Genomic DNA, 20,168 nt, shown 5'->3' with positions numbered 1-20,168 from the left:
ATTTATTACCCAACCAAGTACCTAGTTGCTGGACTTCACCTAATGCCCAACAATCTTAAAACGCCGTGTTTAATTATATTCTGTACAGTAGTAGGTTTTGTAGGCTTTAATGCAGAGGCTTCAATCAAACTTTCGAGCTAAAACTGGCTTCTCAAAAACGATTCGGGCCGGGACCGGGATTGTAATTTCAGTTTCGGTCTCGAAACCCGCTTACAACCATGGGCATTTGCACTTCGTTTTAATGTCTGGAGTACCAGTAGTGCTACCATTTGTTTGAAATTTCGTAACACAAAAAAATCTGCTTTCTAACATTTTGCTTGAGATCTTAAGGTGCATTTGTGGGGGTAATGAAGGACTTTTATTTCAACAAAATACACGATGGAATGATGAACCTTTTTTCGCAAAAAACGGCACGATAAAGTTTTGTACAGTCATTAACATATAGCAGCATTAATCAGCATTTGAACAGATTTCGTGTACAGAGTATGGGCGTGAAAAGTATGCACAAAACGCGTTGATAACATTTGGTTGTACCGACTTAAATGGTGATAATTCTGTGTGTGATATTTTTTACTAAAAACAAAAACAGGCAAAATACAACAACATGCAACGTTATTACCGATTTCCTTATGGAGCAAATTATAAAGTACAGTGATATTTACATGAATTCAAGAAATCATTTTCGAGCAATTCAATTTGGTTTAAATTTTATTAAGACCAATTTTTTTTTTTCATGACTCCTTTTTTATAATTTTGAATTAATCTAATTGAAACATATTTTATGTTGGATTGTCTAGATGTTAAATTGCAGTTGCTAACTCATTATCATACCACAAAAACTCTGTCAAGTAGTTTCATAAACTAAACTGAATTAGCGTGGCAAGGGAGTGACTCTGATTCTGAAGGTGAATGACTCAGTTTACTCGTGATTCGAGTATGTATTCTTCATCACAACATTGTGAGTTTCCACATGAATCAACGACTGGCATATTAGCATTAAAGTAATTTTTCGGTATCAATTCCGTCTCAGAAGTCTTTGACCGCTGATTAAGCTTCGTAGTGAACGATTATTGGACTCTTTCCATCTCTTCCAGCCTTTCCTCGAACTTTGATGCCTTGGATTTGCCGCGTACAGCCTCCACAATGTACGTACATAAGCTGCGATCAAAAAAACATTTGGTAAAAACACACACTAAAGTAATTTATTCTATTTATTGCGAACTTACATGGGGCTGACTTACATACGAATAGTTACTCGTTTATTTGGTAAACACCCGAGTCTAAATAACGCATTGAATTACACTTGTTCGATGTTCGATAATTAAAGAAGTGTCTCTATTGTTTTAAGTAACATATTTTCCATATTTATTGCAATAAACCCAACTTAATTCCTCCCTTCGGATTTCTAACACTTTACAGCAGTGGTCGGCAACCACCGGTCCGTAAAACGTTTGTTACAGGGCCGTATATTTTTTCGGATTAAATGCTTTAATGATTTATGTAATGCGATCTTTTCACAGGCCGCATTGGAAAGTACATGGAGTTATATAACTTTTATGAACTTCATTACAGAACATTTGTCATTTCCAAGGCCTTTCCGCGATAAAATTTCACTTTTAAACTGGTCCGCAGTGCAAAAAAGGTTGCCGTAAAAAGCATACTTATTTTAATAAGTCAAACTTGATTTCGTATTTCCTTATTAAAATTGTTAGCACTTACAACATTCGGTGATAAAACAAGATTAATAACATCATCAAAACACTAAAGTATTTGTATTTTACCTGTGAAGTGTGCTGAGATAGAAACTCACTGTGTGAGCGATTGTGCTTTTTTTGCTGCTGTCAGAAAACTCGATAAGCAGAACCACGACAAGCGGCACTTAAAAATATGAACATAAAATGTTTGTACACATTGAGTACAAGTGGTAATGTAGAAATGAAAACCGCTTCATCCCAGAACTTCAAACTCAAGTTATACAGAGTTCAAAAATACTCGAGTCATTTTTTAACGCCTTCCAATGTAACAAGTTACATGCAAAGGGTTAGTAGACTCGAAATTCAATTAAACGAGTTAAATGCTTAACCCAAAAGGTTAGACTCGAAATTATATTAACCGTGCTGAACTATTTATTTCGAAACAAAATATTGCAAACTAAACTCTTCAATAGGTTGAATTCGAAATTGCATGTTGTGAGTCGAACTCTTTTACTCGAAAAATACTCGATTCAAATTTAACGAGTTAATTTTTGTAATTATAAAGTATATTCAAACAAAATGTACCAAAATGAACTCTTAACTTCACTTGTAAATGGGTTTGACCTGAGTCGTTTTATTGTCTAAAATCCGAGTTCAATACTTCAATTGTTAAAATGAGTTACAACTCACGCAGTGCCAATGTGTAAACCAGGATTTGGATCAATGCAGTTCTGGCGGATTCTCTTTCTTTTGTGTCGGTAACCAACTCGTGTTTTTTCACCATCACAAGAGCTGCAATGATGAGACCAACCTGTGAAAAACAATAAAATGTAATTGATATAAACATAAAGCAGCATTTTGGTTTTCTAGTAAGAGACAGGCAAACTAATGGTTTACTTATTTCTGTGCCTTTTTTGGACCAAAATACCTATTTCTGTGCCTGTAAGTGAAACAATACTTATTTATGTGCCTATTTACGTCAAAAAATACTTATTTATGTGCCTATTTAAGTCAGAAAATACTTAGTTATGCGTCTATCTAAGTCAAAAATAACTATTTTTGTACCTTTTTGGGCGTAAAAAAGAACCTGTTTTGTGCGTTCTATAGTCAATTTAAGTCAACCAATATAATGTGTTATATGTAAAGCCTGTTAGGTACAATATACGACTATCGAACCCCCCTAAGAAATTCAAACTGGAACTATACAAGTTACAAAATTGGGAAGCACCTAATGGGAAAGCCCCTCGAACTCACCGCGGTCAGATAAGGAACCAGAAACACAAGAACTCCGTAAATGATGACGGGAGTGTGAGAGGGAGGAGAGAAAGAGTTGCTCATTGCTCCGCTCAGAGTAAAGAGGAAAATTGGCTTGAAGTAGACGAAGCTAAATGACGAAGGAATCCAAGCTAAAAAAGTGAAAAATGGTTCGAAAATACATTTGTATGATGATGGAATGTATGCAAGTCAAGTCAAGTTTTAATTGCATTGTCACTTCATCGGATTGTAATTGTTGAACAGTTTTATAAAACTGCAAGGACACCGAACAAATTCTGGCTATGTTCTGTTATAGGATAGCAACCGACAAGTTAATGGTATAGGGTTCTATTCGAATAAGGAAGTGATATTGCAATAAGGCAAAATGTATATTATTTTTATCCAAAACTGAACGAATTTGATGTAGTCGCTCCTTCTATAAGTTGTCATTTATACATTTTTATGAGTCGGCTACAAATATAACCTCCTCCTGGCACAAAAAATAGCACCATTTTAGACCAAAAATAAGCTTCAGTTTGTAGATTCCTTTTTCAATTTTATTTTATCAATCACAAATTTTGGTGAAAATCGAGTTAACCTCTACGATACGTTGTAGCTGCAGCGCGTTCGGCCATTATCCACCTATTGTGCCCTTAACTGGTTTGCCCTCCATAACGTTTTCACCTAGCGCAGCTATTTCCGGCTTGGGATTTGTTTTCTTTCACCAAGCGAAATAAACTCAACTCAACTTAATGTGAATATGTTTGACCAGAGTCATAAAAACATAAATTTTCGCGAATAGATAATTCGTTTCGGTTGTATTTTAATTTAAAGAAACCCACCATAAACAAATCTGTAATATGCTTTTAATTTCAATTTATGACAAATAAAAATTAATTTCAGAAGGTTAGTTTTGCTTACCTGGCAAAACCGCTATAAATATCGCAGCAATCCAGACCACTGCTATTCCCGCGTAAACTGTCCCGAGTCTTAGCGCTCGGTATCGTTTTGGGGAAACCACCGCGAAAAGCCGATGTGACGCGACGAAGAGCCAGTGATAAAGTGGGGCAGTGTAGCAAAGCAGAAGAAAAATCCCTCCTACTTTTGCAGCAACTGAACTGTGGAGCTGGTTTGCTCGGTCGTAAAGCTGTTGTCGCGTTGAAGTAATCGACCACGCGAAGTTGTAAATTGAAACCACCAGTAGAAGAATGCCTTGCAAGGATTATACACATTTTAAAAACCGATACCACTTTTAAGTGTAAAACATTTTTGGCTTATTTTCTTCTTTGTAGCACAAAAATGTGTTTTTTTTTATTTCGTTGCGCAAAAACGCTTTTTTTATTTAATTTGTTTCAGAAAAATGGTTTGTTTTATTTAATCGTAGCAGAAAAATGTTTTTTTATTTAATTCTCAGCACAAAATTGTTTTATTTTTTTATTTAATTCGTAGCACAAAAATGCAGGTATTTTATTATTGATATAAAGTGTCCACAAAATAGCCACTTTCGACACCGTGGACTAATATTAAAACATGACAAACAAACTTATTTTACCTGTCATAATGTTCGCAACCGCATGTGAAACATTGATCCTGTCTCGGACTTTTGTTTCAGGAGAAGTACCTCTTAAGCGTCGAATGATTTTCACGATGCTAGTGATCAAAATAGCCAGGGCTATCACGACCACGAAAAAGGCAAAGACGCCAGCAGCGGCCTGACACGGCGCACAGGACGCCACTGTATCTTCTGGGCAATTTTCAGCTTCTATATTGCAGAAGACTTGTCCCTCCAGGAAGATTTGGGACCCACTGACCGTTTGTTCCGTTGTGAAGGTTGTAGCGGGGCTTGGTGGTGACAATGTTGTCGTTGTTGGTGTTGTTGAACCTACAGCATGAAAGTTAAGGTCATATATATCAGGGGTCCGCAACATTTTTTGGACTGAGAAACTGAAATTTTTTTTAAAAAACAACATTTCTTCTGCAATGAAATTTATGGCAGCTTGAACAATTTTTATATTTTGACTTGCCAATACGACTGTATGTAAGGCTTGCACATTACATTGATATTTTTATAACCCCTGGGTTGTACGGGCTGGTACAAAAATGTTTCAGAAGCATTTGCCCTGAAAAGTCATACGGCCCGGTAACGAACACTTTACAAACCGGCACAAGGTCGATTCCAGGTAATTGCCGATCACAGATTTATACCTAACTGCAAATGTTTGTTTTTTTCGTTTAAGACATGCGAGATTTTCCAAAGGTTTTTGCAAGCTAATATCTCATTTCAAAGCTACTAAACGGATCGGCACATTTTTTTCAGCACTCTTAAAACTTTTTAGTGACTTCAAGCCATCAAGTTGGGAAAGTCGAAAGTGTCGGATCGTTTAGTTACTTTAATAATCGTGATAGTTGATGAACAATGACTCTTGAAAAGCGGAAATTACTTCGCAATCACGCATTATCTCATGCAACTGATTGCTTTTAATTATTCTGTTGCAGAAACAAACTGCAACTCCGCTCTTAGCCCTAAAGGACACTTGATGAGGTCGTGCAAATATACATATTTAGTCAACTAATTGAACACGGGTTTTTCCTGCAAATCTTAATAAATACAATCTTGCCTAATGCCGTACCAACTACGTACATTCACACCCCTTATTTGTAATTTAAAAATGGATATTAAAAATACTTTCTCCAGCGAAAGAGGCATACAAAACAACTTCAATATCATTTTAGGCGAATCAGTGACAGTTTGAACTGTGTCTACGTTTTTTGGAATTTCTTACTTAACGGTGCCATGGTTGTTAGTGTGCTGGATGGCGTTGCCTCAGTAGAAACGCCAGCTTGGGTCATTGGGACATTTGCAGTCGTCGAGTTGAGATATGTTCCAGTTGTTTGAAGGGTGGTACCTCCTGTTGTACTGTCGGATATTGTTTCATTTTCATAACCTGTAACAGCATCGTATATTGTACCGAGGTGTTTATTCGAGGTACATCAAAGTAGAATGACACAATATACGATTTTCCGACAGGGTTTCTTTCGGTGGTTTCTTTACCTGTCGAACCCCACAATATTTTCCTAACACGGGCGGTTAGTTTATTGCCCCCTCTCGATTGGTCCCACCAACGTTCCCTCCCCAGTCGTTTTTACCGATACTGAGCCAACCTCACTTTCTTGGGAGCCCCTTCAGTCACATAACGTCTTTTAATGTAGCTAATGTATATAGCTGTAGCGCTTTTCGGTATCATCCGCCAATTTGGCCCTTTATTCTTTTCCCCTAGCTTTTTCCGGCTTGGTGATTGTTTCAGTGCTATTGTGTCGCTACGTTGTCTTTTACCAAGCAAAATTACGCCTCAGAGAAAAAGAAAGAAGGCAACCTGCCAGGTTCGCTGTAGGAATGCGAACCAAGAACAGGTAACTGTAGTAAGAGAGGTCGCTACAGTATACGACTTTAAAGACAAGATTTGCTATTTACCGTTTTAGAAAATTAAACAGTCACTATAACAGTCGCTGATTTATCCTTTGTTCCAGTGGTTCCCTAACTTGAAGTTTTAGAACTTGAGGAGAGGAATTTACTTCAATTATTACATGTGGTTTGTAAAATAAACACTAAGCTCTGGGAATATGACCAGTGAGTTTGACAAAGGACCCAATTTAAATGATGTTTTTATGGTTTAGCAAAGGGGTGGGAAACCTTTTTGTTCACAAAGGCCACTCTTTCTTTGTTACGCAAGTAAGATTGTAGACTGTAGGGCAATGAGCTCTTGGTAGTCCCACAGAAAGTAAACACCGCTGCCCTAGAACTTCTCAAATCGAAACGGGAGATAAGACAAAGTCCACAAAAAATACATTTTCGTATATTTTTCTTCGGCGGGTGCAGCATGCAATATCAAGATCCTAAAATGTATGTTTGCGTCGAAGGCCGCACGACGTGCCCTAAAAGGCCGAATGTGGCCTTCAGGCTTCTCAACCTTTTTGCCTTCGCGGACCCTTTTTGATACTATCAAGCTAATCGCGGACCCCTTTGAAGGTTTTGGTATTTTTGTCCTCTTTCATTAACAAGTAACCAAAACAGGGTACAGAATATACAAACCACGTTTGGACCAGGACCAAAATATAAATCCCTTTGTCTGGGTTACGACATCGGAAATCAACAAAAAGAGCCATTACACTGTGATGCGTTGCATATGTCACAATGCATTTTGGTTTGTCGTCTGTAAAGAATGTTTTTCAACAAATTTCATGCTATCGCAAAAAGGTGAAACATTTTTTTAAATGGCGCTTTATCAATCTCCGTGTGTGCAAAATTGGGATGTTGCCGCGGACCCCCTGAAAACGTTCTTCGGACCCCCGGTTGAGAACCACTGGTCTAAAGCTTTGATGCTCTGGCGTGACTTTGTTAGTTTCCTTTTAAACAGTTTGTTTACGCATAGCGAAGCATGGCATTGAAGTGGCATGAATGATATAAAATTTAGGGTAGGCCTTTTACAGTAAATATAGTATTGGTTATAGGCCTCCTTATCTCTCTAAAATTGGTATCGGTATTAAAAAACGTATCAGACTATCCCAAGAACCTGTAGGAATAAAAATGTTATTCGGTTCTTTTCTATAAGCTGGCTTCGCATTCAAATGTATCCCTTACCACTACAAGAGACTTGATTGGTTGGTCTCCACCCTTTGTCTTTGCATGTTATTTTGCTCTCTGTGGGGTTGCCAGTTGAGCATTCGATCGAACACCTGGTATCAACAGACACAATCCAACTTGTTGTCCTACAAGTAATTTTTCCTCCCTCCGGTGTTTTGACGAGGTGCCCATTACAGGTATCTGGAAATTCAAGTGTTTTTTTATAATCTTTAGACTGATTTTTTTAGAAGGTGTAAAATGTGACGTCATTTGCTTGGTGGCGCATAGTTTGTGACGTCACCAAAATTGATGATTGCCATATTTTGTGATACAAGATTTGAGGATGATAAGATGTTAGGGAAGTTATTTGTACTTACATCTTCTGTTGGTTATCGACATTTTGTTGTTTGTGTTTGTATTTAAGTCATTTTCATTAGAACTTAATATGGAATTTTCTGTGGACAACATAAACATACACAGTTAATATACAATACACAGTTGAAATTTAATTTAAAAAATAGCCTTTATGGAAAAATAAATTTAGAAAACGCCTAACAATGCAACAACAAGCACAAAACATAGCGAAGTTTAACAACACTGCTATAATTCTGATTGTTCCCCACTTTTGAAACCTCCTAAAAACATAGAGCAGTGGTTTTCAATAGAGATGTACCGAATATTCGGTTTGCCGGATTTATTCGGCCGAATCGGTCGTTTTTGCAAAGATTCGGTTTCGGCCGAATAATTTGTTGCGATTCGGCTGAAACCGAATCTTTTACGAACACAAATTTAAAAGTTAAACGTGTCTTTTCTGCTTAAGGAACCACGCAAATCTTTCAAAAGCCCAAACATAACGAAAATCGCGTCAATTTTTATCTTTTTCAACACATTTTTTTCAACGGCAAAAAAAGTAGCAACTCATTGGCAGGTTGCCAATCATGCTTGAGGCAATTTTAAACCCCACAGAACTGAAATGAGGACGAAACACAACTATTCTGCACTAATTGCTTGGTAGATAAGCATTTTTTCATGTCAAACGCGTAGCGTACGACATCGCGTGACGTCATAAATGATTCGGTTGATTCGGCCGAATTTAGTCGGCAAAACCGCCGAATATTTCGGCCGAATCGAAATTTCGCCGATTCGGTACATCACTAGTTTTCAACCATTTTGCCTTCGCAGACGTTTTTCGGTGCTGTAATCTAATTGAGGAACGCTTAGAATATTTTGGTAATTTTGTTCTTTTTTTATTAACAAGCAACCAAAATATGGTGCATAAAGTTACAATCACATTCGGTCCAGGACCAAAATTTTTATCGCTTTTTCTGGGTTGCGACATCGGAAATTAACAGGAAAGAGCCATCACAGTGTAATGTGACGTTGTTTTCCAATGACAATTTACGTCTGTTGCATCACAATGGGATTTAAATGTCATAATGCACTGTGGTTTGTCGCCTATGAAGAATGTTTACAAACAAGTTTCATGCTATTTTTAAAACGCCAAAGCGTTTCGCTGTTTATTAATCTCGTTTCGCGGGAATTGTCGCGGACCCCCTGAAAACGCTCGGCGGACCCCCAGGGGTCCGCGGAACCCCGGTTGAGAACCACTGTACTAAAGCATCGCAAAGGATTAAGGCAGGGGTGGGCCAAATGCGGCCCTTAATTGAAGGTTGTGCGGCCCACAGAGACGCTTGGATTTCAAATGTACTGGCAAACGAGTCCATTTATTACATATTTTTGATCCGATTAATGCGCCTGATGCTAGTTTTCTGCGATCTGGCAAAATGTGGCTAGAATCAAATACGAAATTTACTTGTAGTTAAGCATATTTGGTTAGAAACAAAGTAAAATCACTTTGTATGATGAACATGTGCGGCGATCCAATTTTGACATTTGTATCCAATTTTGACATTTGTAATTGCCCCTACAGTAACAAAGGTTACCCACCCCTGGATTAAGGTCTCTTCAAGCAAAACGTAAATTACGACTTAAGAGACTTACCGAATATATCGGGATATAAGTGGGAAAGGTTAAATGGTTCAACCGATTCGCGTATTTATATTAAAGTAACAATTTAACCTAGGTTGTAACAGCTGTTACACTGCTTGTGTACAGTTTTTATCATGCTACTGTCTTAAAATTTAGCTTTATATGCACAAAACACTGCTTTCTCTTTATTATTGATATCTGCTGGTACAAACCACTATTATTTAGAAAAAACGTTGGCACGCGACGTCAATAACACATAGAAATAACAAGTAAATTGGCACGCGTCCTAGGCCCTGTTTCAGTGGGTAGACCAAGAAATAAGCCTATTTTTCTTGACCAAGCTAGCATATTTCTGAAACCAGCAAAGTTAGCAATTTGAGACGAATGCCCAAAACACGTATTTCGCACCAAAACAGAACTGATTAATTGTCTCAGTTAAGTTGCAATTCTTGATTTGGCTTACATTAGGTATGACAGAAAGCTACTTGCGTACGACCTGAAAAAGCTCCGGTGGACCACTGCTGTAATTGCACTTTACTGAGAAACAACAAACTTATGGCACTGCTCAACTGCACATTTTTGTTACACAATCCACTTTGTGCAAATAGTGCGTTTTCAAGCTTTGGTTTTAAACCATATGCGCGCCAACGCCTCGAGTTGCGATATAAGTCGTGATCAACAAAGCGCCCGAGCTAGTAAACAAACATTTCCATTTCCCGCAGCTGTTTTCGAAACCCTTGTAACATGAAAGAGTTAAAATTTGGCATCAGAACGACAAACGAGCCACGTTTTGAATTTGGAATAGTAGAAATTTACGTTAAAGATAACAATGTAAATATTTGTTGTATAAAACGTGCTTAGTTCAGTTAGATTTGGTGATAAATGCCCAACACGCACTTTACGTCGCTTTAACAATCACTGTTGTAATCATCACTAGGAATTTTCGTTTAAAATGACTAAATTATTTGTTTTTTAATTTACCTAACTTCTGCCCATCTTCACATTTTTACCTAACTTCTGCCCATCTTCAAATTTTTCAAATACTATGCTCAAAACAGAGAACTTTCAATTAGCTAAAAGGGTAATTACTATTGGTGAGCAGTGAACGTGCTGGTGTTTCGTTTTGTTGAGTAAAAAAACACAACAATTGAAGACGTGATTATCGGTTTCGATGTTGGGTATTTGCGTTTAATTTAATCTTTCGTCGTAAGACTGGCAAAGAAATGACTGTGAGATTATTTTTGACATTTTCGTGTGGTCAGCACAATCGCTTGGTTCGCACAAGAGTGTGGGTTCAAATCTCGCCGTGTCTGTCAAGAAATATATGAATACGTGATATTTGCACTTCGTTTAAATGTCTGGAGTATTATAGTAGTGCCACCTTTCGATTGAAATTCTTAACAAAAAATCTGCTTTCATATTTTGCTTGGGGTCTTTAGGTACTATCGTCGTTAATGGGCGACTTTTATTTCGACAAAATACATAATGGAATGGTGAAGCCTTTACCGCCAAAACATGGCATGATAAAAGTTTTGTACAGTCATTAACATATAGCAGCATTATTCAGCATCAAACACATTTCATGTACAAATTATGGGCGTGAAAAATATGCACAAAATGCGGTGATAACATTTGGTTGTACCGACCCAAATGCGAGTTCCGTGTGTGATATTGTTAATTAAAACTAAAATTGGCAAATAAAAATACAACAACAAGCAAAGTTATTACCGACTTTCTTATGGTGCTAGTTATAAAGTACAATGATATTTACATGAATTCAAAACATTTTTATTATTTTAAATTATTTTAATACCATTTTTTTTAATGAACTGTTTTTTCGTAATCTTTAATTAATGTAATTAAAACATATTTATGATGGATTTTCTAGCTTATTTACTTTTTATTACACCGCGATAACTTTGTCAGGTCGTTTCATAAACGATACTGAAGTATTTTAGCAAAGGAATGACTCTGGTTCTAAGGCGCGGATGTGACTCTGATTGCGAAGGTGAATGACTCGGTTTACTCGTGTTTCAAATGTATGCTCGTCACAACATTGTGCTCACAATGCTTCCACATGAATTAGAGACTTGCATGTAAACATTAAAGTAATTTTTCGGTATCAATTCCGTCTCAGAAGTCGTGGACCGCTGATTGAGCTTCTTAGTGAACGGTTACTGGACTCTTTCCATTTCTTCCAGCCTTTCCTCGAACTTTGATTGTTTGGATTTACCGCGTACTGCCTCCACAATGTAAGTACATAAGCTGCGAAAAAGAATTGAATATACACGCTAAAATAACTTATTCGTTTTATGGCAAAGTTGTTTGGTGCTCACTTACAAACAAACAGTTAATCGTGTTTGGTAAACACCCGAGTTTAAATAACGCATTGAATTACATTTTGTTCGATGTTCGATAATTAAAAGTGACCATTTACAGCAGTGGTCGGCAACCACCGGTCCGTGAGGAGTTTGTTACAGGGCCGTACACGTTTTAGGATTAAAGGCTTTAATGATTTATGTAATGCATTCTTTTCACAGGCCGCATTGGAAAGTACTTGGAGTTATATAACTTTTATGAACTTCATTACAGAACATTTGTCATTTCCAAGGCCTTTCCGTGATAAAACTTCACTTTGAAATGGTCCGCAGCGCAAAAAAGGTTGCCATAAAAAGCATACTTATTTTAATAAGTCAAACTTCATTTCGTATTTCCTAATTACAATTTTTAGCACTTTACAACATTCGGTGATAAAACAAGATTAATAACATCATCAAAACACTAAAGTATTTGTATTTTACCTGTGTAGAGTGCTGAGATAGAAACTCACTGTGTGTGCGATTGTGCTTTTTTTGCTGCTGTCAGAAAACTCGATAAGCAGAACCACGACAAGCGGCACTGAAAAATATGAACATAAAATGTTTGTACACATTGAGTACAAGTGGTAATGTAGAAATGAAAACCGCTTCATCCCAGAGCTTCAAACTCAAGTTATACAGAGTTCAAAAATGCTCGAGTCATTTTTTAACGCCTTCCAATGTACCAAGTTACATGCAAAGGGTTAGTAGACTCGAAATTTAAGTAAGCGAGTTAAATGCTTAACCCAAAAGTTAGACTCGAAATTATATTATCCGTGCTGAACTCTTTAATTCGAAACAAAATATTGCAAACTGAACTCTTCAATAGGTTGAATTCGAAGTTGCATGTTGTGAGTCGAACTCTTTTACTCGAAAAATACTCGATTCAAATCTAACAAGTTAATTTGTGTAATTATAAAGAATATTCAAACAAAATATACCAAAAGGAACTCTTAACTTCACTTGTAAATGGGTTTGACCTGAGTCGTTTTATTGTCTAAAATCCGAGTTCAATACTTTAATTGTTAAAATGAGTTACAACTCACGCAATGCCAATGTGTAAACCAGGATTTGGATCAATGCAGTTCTGGCGGATTCTCTTTCTTTTGTGTCGGTAACCAACTCGTGTTTTTTCACCATCACAAGAGCTGCAATGATGAGACCAACCTGCGAAAAACAATAAAATGTGATTGATATAAACACAAAGTTTCATAATTTGGGTTTTCTAGTAAGAGACAGGCAAACTAATGGTTTACTTATTTCGGTGCCTTTTTTGGACCAAAATACCTATTTCTGTGCCTGTAAGTGAAACAATATTTATTTATGTGCCTATTTACGTCAAAAAATACTTAGTTATGTGCCTATTTAAGTCAGAAAATACTTAGTAATGCGTCTATCTAAGTCAAAAATATCTATTTTTGTACTTTTTTGGGCGTAAAAAAGAACCTGTTTTGTGTGTTTTATAGTCAATGTAAGTCAACCAATAGAATATGTTATATGTAAAGCCTGTTAGGTACAATATACGACTTACGAACCCCCCTAAGAAATTCAAACTGGAACTATACAAGTTACAAAATTGGGAAGCACCTAATGGGAAAGCCCCTCGAACTCACCGCGGTCAGATAAGGAACAAGAAACACAAGAACTCCGTAAATGATGACGGGAGTGTGAGAGGGAGGAGAGAAAGAGTTGCTCATTGCTCCGCTCAGAGTAAAGAGGAAAGTTGGCTTGAAGTAGACGAAGCTAAATGATGAAGGAATCCAAGCTAAAAAAGTGAAAATGGTTTAAAATTACATTTGTATGAAGATGGAATATATGCAAGTCAAGCCAAGTTTTATTTCCATTATATCTTAATATAACTTCATCACATTGTAATCGTTGAACAGTTACGCAAAACAACAAAGACATCGAAAAAGTTCTGGCTATGTTCTTCCACAGGATCGCAACCGATTTGTTAATGGTATTGGGTTCTATTCGAATAAGAAAATGATATTGCAATAAGGCAAAATGTATACTCTTTTATCCGAAACTGAACGAATTTGATGTAGTCGCTTCTTCTATAAGTTGTCTTTTATACATTTTTATGAATCGGCTACAAATATACCCTCCTCCTGGCACAAAAAATAGCACCATTTTAGACCAAGAATAAGGTTCAGTTTGTAGATTCCTTTTTTCAATTGTATTTCATTAGATATAAATTTTCCTGATAGACTCGAAATCAGATAAATCGAGGTTAACTTTATAATGCGGCGTAGCTGCAGCGCGTTTTGGTATCATCCACCAATTTTACCCTTAACTATTTTGCCCTCGATTTTTTCCTAGCGCTATTTCAGGCTTGGTGATTGTTTTAGCTATTTTTTCTTTCACCAAGCGAAATAAACACAACTTAACTCAATCTGAATATGTTTGACCAGAGTCATAAAAAACATAAATTTTCGCAAAAAGATAATTCGTTTCGGTTGTATTTTAATTTAAAGGAACCCACCATAAACAAATCTGTAATATGCTATTAATTTCAATTTATGACAAATAAAAATTAATTTCAGAAGGTTAGTTTTGCTTACCTGGCAAAACTGCTATAAATATCGCAGCAATCCAGACCACTGCTATTCCCGCGTAAACAGTCCCGAGTCTTAGCGCTCGGTATCGTTTTGGGGAAACCACCGCGAAAATCCGATGTGACGCGACGAAGAGCCAGTGATAAAGTGGGGCAGTGTAGCAAAGCAGAAGAAAAATCCCTCCTACTTTTGCAGCAGCTGAACTGTGGAGCTGGTTTGCTCGGTCGTAAAGCTGTTGTCGCGTTGAAGTAATCGACCACGCGAAGTTGTAAATTGAAACCACCAGTAGAAGAATGCCTTGCAAGGAATATACACATTTTAAAAACCGATACCACTTTTAAGTGTAAAACATTTTTGGCTTATTTTCTTCTTTGTAGCACAAAAATGCGTTTTTTTTTATTTCGTTGCGCAAAAACGCTTTTTTTATTTAATTTGTTTCAGAAAAATGGTTTGTTTTATTTAATCGTAGCAGAAAAATGTTTTTTTATTTAATTCTCAGCACAAAATTGTTTTATTTTTTTATTTAATTCGTAGCACAAAAATGCAGGTATTTTATTATTGATATAAAGTGTCCACAAAATAGCCACTTTCGACACCGTGGACTAATATTAAAACATGACAAACAAACTTATTTTACCTGTCATAATGTTCGCAACCGCATGTGAAACACTGATCCTGTCTCGGACTTTTGTTTCAGGAGAAGTTCCTCTTAAGCGTCGAATGATTTTCACGATGCTCGTGATCAAAATAGCCAGGGCTATCACGACCACGAAAAAGGCAAAGACGCCAGCAGCGGCCTGACACGGCGCACAGGACGCCACTGTATCTTCTGGGCAATTCTCAGATTCTATGTTGCAGAAGATTTGTCCCTTCAGGAAGATTTGGGACCCACTGACCGTTTGTTCCGTTGTGATAGTTGTAGTGGAGCTTGGTGGTGACAATGTTGTCGTTGTTGGTGTTGCTGCTGTAGTTGTTGAACCTACAGCATGAAATGAATACACTGTTGCTGCCAGGCATAACGTATTAACAGAATTTTTAGCTCTTCCGGCAGTTTTTTATTGTAATATGCCAACGTTTCGATGTCCCATACGAAACACCTTCATCAGGGTAATGACATACATTGCAAACACAAGTTATAACTTATAGTATGGGACATCGAAACGTTGGCATATTACAATAAAAAACTGCCGGAAGAGCTAAAAATTCTGTTACTACAGCATGAAAGTTAAGGTCATATATATCAGGGATCGGCAACATTTTTTGGACTGAGAAACTCAAATTTATTTTCAAAAACAACATTTCTTCTGCAATGAAATTTATTACAGCTTAAACAATTCATATATTTGGACTTGCCAATGCGACTGTATGTAAGGCTTGCACATTACATTGATATTTTTATAACCCCTGGGTTGTACGGGCTGGTACAAAAATGTTTCAGAAGCATTTGCCCTGAAAAGTCATACGGCCCGGTAACGAACACTTTACAAACCGGCACAAGGTCGATTCCAGGTAATTGCCGACCACAGATTTATACCTAACTGCAAATGTTTGTTTTTTTCGTTTAAGACATGCGAGATTTTCCAAAGGTTTTTGCAAGCTAATATCTCATTTCAAAGCTACTAAACGGATCGGCACATTTTTTTCAGCACTCTTAAAACTTTTTAGTGACTTCAAGCCATCAAGTTGGGAAATTCGAAAGTTTCGGATCGTTTAGTTACTTTAATAATCGTGATAGTTGATGAACAATGACTCTTGAAAAGCGGAAATTACTTCGCAATCACGCATTATCTCATGCAACTGATTGCTTTTAATTATTCTGTTGCAGAAACAAACTGCAACTCCGCTCTTAGCCCTAAAGGACACTTGATGAGGTCGTGCAAATATACATATTTAGTCAACTAATTGAACACGGGTTTTTCCTGCAAATCTTAATAAATACCATCTTGCCTAATGCCGTACCAACTACGTACATTCACACCCTTTATTTGTAATTTAAAAATGGATATTAAAAATACTTTCTCCAGCGAAAGAGGCATACAAAACAACTTCAATATCATTTTAGGCGAATCAGTGACAGTTTGAACTGTGTCTACTTTTTTTGGAATTTCTTACTTAACGGTGCCATGGTTGTTAGTGTGCTGGATGGTGTTGCCTCAGTAGAAACGCCAGCTTGGGTCATTGGGACATTTGCAGTCGTCGAGTTGAGATATGTTCCAGTTGTTTGAATAAGGGTGGTACCTCCTGTTGTACTGTCGGATATTGTTTCATTTTCATAACCTGTAACAGCATCGTATATTGTACCGAGGTGTTAATTCGAGGTACATCAAAGTAGAATGACACAATATACGATTTTCCGACAGGGTTTCTTTCGGTGGTTTCTTTACCTGTCGAACCCCACAATATTTTCCTAACACGGGCGGTTAGTTTATTGCCCCCTCTCGATTGGTCCCACCAACGTTCCCTCCCCAGTCGTTTTTACCGATACTGAGCCAACCTCACTTTCTTGGGAGCCCCTTCAGTCACATAACGTCTTTTAATGTAGCTAATGTATATAGCTGTAGCGCTTTTCGGTATCATCCGCCAATTTGGCCCTTTATTCTTTTCCCCTAGCTTTTTCCGGCTTGGTGATTGTTTCAGTGCTATTGTGTCGCTACGTTGTCTTTTACCAAGCAAAATTACGCCTCAGAGAAAAAGAAAGAAGGCAACCTGCCAGGTTCGCTGTAGGAATGCGAACCAAGAACAGGTAACTGTAGTAAGAGAGGTCGCTACAGTATACGACTTTAAAGACAAGATTTGCTATTTACCGTTTTAGAAAATTAAACAGTCACTATAACAGTCGCTGATTTATCCTTTGTTCCAGTGGTTCCCTAACTTGAAGTTTTAGAACTTGAGGAGAGGAATTTACTTCAATTATTACATGTGGTTTGTAAAATAAACACTAAGCTCTGGGAATATGACCAGTGAGTTTGACAAAGGACCCAATTTAAATGATGTTTTTATGGTTTAGCAAAGGGGTGGGAAACCTTTTTGTTCACAAAGGCCACTCTTTCTTTGTTACGCAAGTAAGATTGTAGACTGTAGGGCAATGAGCTCTTGGTAGTCCCACAGAAAGTAAACACCGCTGCCCTAGAACTTCTCAAATCGAAACGGGAGATAAGACAAAGTCCACAAAAAATACATTTTCGTATATTTTTCTTCGGCGGGTGCAGCATGCAATATCAAGATCCTAAAATGTATGTTTGCGTCGAAGGCCGCACGACGTGCCCTAAAAGGCCGAATGTGGCCTTCAGGCTTCTCAACCTTTTTGCCTTCGCGGACCCTTTTTGATACTATCAAGCTAATCGCGGACCCCTTTGAAGGTATTGGTATTTTTGTCCTCTTTCATTAACAAGTAACCAAAACAGGGTACAGAATATACAAACCACGTTTGGACCAGGACCAAAATATAAATCCCTTTGTCTGGGTTACGACATCGGAAATCAACAAAAAGAGCCATTACACTGTGATGCGTTGCATATGTCACAATGCATTTTGGTTTGTCGTCTGTAAAGAATGTTTTTCAACAAATTTCATGCTATCTCAAAAAGGTGAAACATTTTTTTAAATGGCGCTTTATCAATCTCCGTGTGTGCAAAATTGGGATGTTGTCGCGGACCCCCTGAAAACGTTCTTCGGACCCCCGGTTGAGAACCACTGGTCTAAAGCTTTGATGCTCTGGCGTGACTTTGTTAGTTTCCTTTTAAACAGTTTGTTTACGCATAGCGAAGCATGGCATTGAAGTGGCATGAATGATATAAAATTTAGGGTAGGCCTTTTACAGCAAATATAGTATTGGTTATAGGCCTCCTTATCTCTCTAAAATTGGTATCGGTATTAAAAAACGTATCAGACTATCCCAAGAACCTGTAGGAATAAAAATGTTATTCGGTTCTTTTCTATAAGCTGGATTCAAATGTATCCCTTACCACTACAAGAGACTTGATTGGTTGGTCTCCACCCTTTGTCTTTGCATGTTATTTTGCTCTCTGTGGGGTTGCCAGTTGAGCATTCGATCGAACACCTGGTATCAACAGACACAATCCAACTTGTTACCCTACAAGTAATTTTTCCTCCCTCCGGTGTTTTGACGAGGTGCCCATTACAGGTATCTGGAAATTCAAGTGTTTTTTTATAATCTTTAGACTGATTTTTTTAGAAGGTGTAAAATGTGACGTCATTTGCTTGGTGGCGCATAGTTTGTGACGTCACCAAAATTGATGATTGCTATATTTTGTGATACAAGATTTGAGGATGATAAGATGTTAGGGAAGTTATTTGTACTTACATCTTCTGTTGGTTATCGACATTTTGTTGTTTGTGTTTGTATTTAAGTCATTTTCATTAGAACTTAATATGGAATTTTCTGTGGACAACATAAACATACACAGTTAATATACAATACACAGTTGAAATTTAATTTAAAAAATAGCCTTTATGGAAAAATAAATTTAGAAAACGCCTAACAATGCAACAACAAGCACAAAACATAGCGAAGTTTAACAACACTGCTATAATTCTGATTGTTCCCCACTTTTGAAACCTCCTAAAAACATAGAGCAGTGGTTTTCAATAGAGATGTACCGAATATTCGGTTTGCCGGATTTATTCGGCCGAATCGGTCGTTTTTGCAAAGATTCGGTTTCGGCCGAATAATTTGTTGCGATTCGGCTGAAACCGAATCTTTTACGAACACAAATTTAAAAGTTAAACGTGTCTTTTCTGCTTAAGGAACCACGCAAATCTTTCAAAAGCCCAAACATAACGAAAATCGCGTCAATTTTTATCTTTTTCAACACATTTTTTTCAACGGCAAAAAAAGTAGCAACTCATTGGCAGGTTGCCAATCATGCTTGAGGCAATTTTAAACCCCACAGAACTGAAATGAGGACGAAACACAACTATTCTGCACTAATTGCCTGGTAGATAAACATTTTTTCATGTCAAACGCGTAGCGTACGACATCGCGTGACGTCATAAATGATTCGGTTGATTCGGCCGAATTTAGTCGGCAAAACCGCCGAATATTTCGGCCGAATCGAAATTTCGCCGATTCGGTACATCACTAGTTTTCAACCATTTTGCCTTCGCAGACCTTTTTCGGTGCTGTAATCTAATTGAGGAACGCTTAGAATATTTTGGTAATTTTGTTCTTTTTTTATTAACAAGCAACCAAAATATGGTGCATAAAGTTACAATCACATTCGGTCCAGGACCAAAATTTTTATCGCTTTTTCTGGGTTGCGACATCGGAAATGAACAGGAAAAAGCCATCACAGTGTAATGTGACGTTGTTTTCCAATGACAATTTACGTCTGTTGCATCACAATGGGATTTAAATGTCATAATGCACTGTGGTTTGTCGCCTATGAAGAATGTTTACAAACAAGTTTCATGCTATTTTTAAAACGCCAAAGCGTTTCGCTGTTTATTAATCTCGTTTCGCGGGAATTGTCGCGGACCCCCTGAAAACGCTCGGCGGACCCCCAGGGGTCCGCGGAACCCCGGTTGAGAACCACTGTACTAAAGCATCACAAAGGATTAAGGCAGGGGTGGGCCAAATGCGGCCCTTAATTGAAGGTTGTGCGGCCCACAGAGACGCTTGGATTTCAAATGTACTGGCAAACGAGTCCATTTATTACATATTTTTGATCCGATT

At 37.5% G+C, this 20,168-nt stretch overlaps 2 protein-coding genes across 2 annotated transcripts; both read right to left on the bottom strand.

The window, feature by feature from the left end:
• Nucleotides 1–345: 345 nt before the first annotated feature.
• Nucleotides 346–8,020, bottom strand: LOC145214854 (uncharacterized). Its single transcript, XM_080083462.1, has 9 exons — nucleotides 7,947–8,020; nucleotides 7,588–7,770; nucleotides 5,732–5,893; nucleotides 4,501–4,830; nucleotides 3,870–4,160; nucleotides 2,949–3,100; nucleotides 2,385–2,505; nucleotides 1,782–1,878; nucleotides 346–1,158 (listed from the first exon to the last, which is right to left on the bottom strand). Exons 1-9 carry the CDS (start codon nucleotides 7,966–7,968, stop codon nucleotides 1,068–1,070), a joined length of 1,449 nt encoding a protein of 482 aa, XP_079939588.1. The 5' UTR covers nucleotides 7,969–8,020; the 3' UTR covers nucleotides 346–1,067.
• A 2,978-nt stretch (nucleotides 8,021–10,998) lies between these two features.
• LOC145214853 (uncharacterized) lies at nucleotides 10,999–18,871 on the bottom strand. The gene is made up of 9 exons (XM_080083461.1): nucleotides 18,798–18,871; nucleotides 18,439–18,621; nucleotides 16,586–16,750; nucleotides 15,111–15,452; nucleotides 14,480–14,770; nucleotides 13,529–13,680; nucleotides 12,962–13,082; nucleotides 12,360–12,456; nucleotides 10,999–11,823 (listed from the first exon to the last, which is right to left on the bottom strand). Exons 1-9 carry the CDS (start codon nucleotides 18,817–18,819, stop codon nucleotides 11,733–11,735), a joined length of 1,464 nt encoding a protein of 487 aa, XP_079939587.1. The 5' UTR covers nucleotides 18,820–18,871; the 3' UTR covers nucleotides 10,999–11,732.
• Between the last annotated feature and the right edge of the window lie 1,297 nt (nucleotides 18,872–20,168).

The sequence above is a fragment of the Phallusia mammillata genome, chromosome 2 (genome assembly GCF_965637545.1).
Source record: "Phallusia mammillata chromosome 2, kaPhaMamm4.hap1.1, whole genome shotgun sequence".
NCBI classification, from domain to species: Eukaryota; Metazoa; Chordata; class Ascidiacea; order Phlebobranchia; family Ascidiidae; genus Phallusia; species Phallusia mammillata.
Note: the sequence above shows the minus strand (reverse complement) of the source record. Positions and strands in the feature narration are given on the sequence as shown.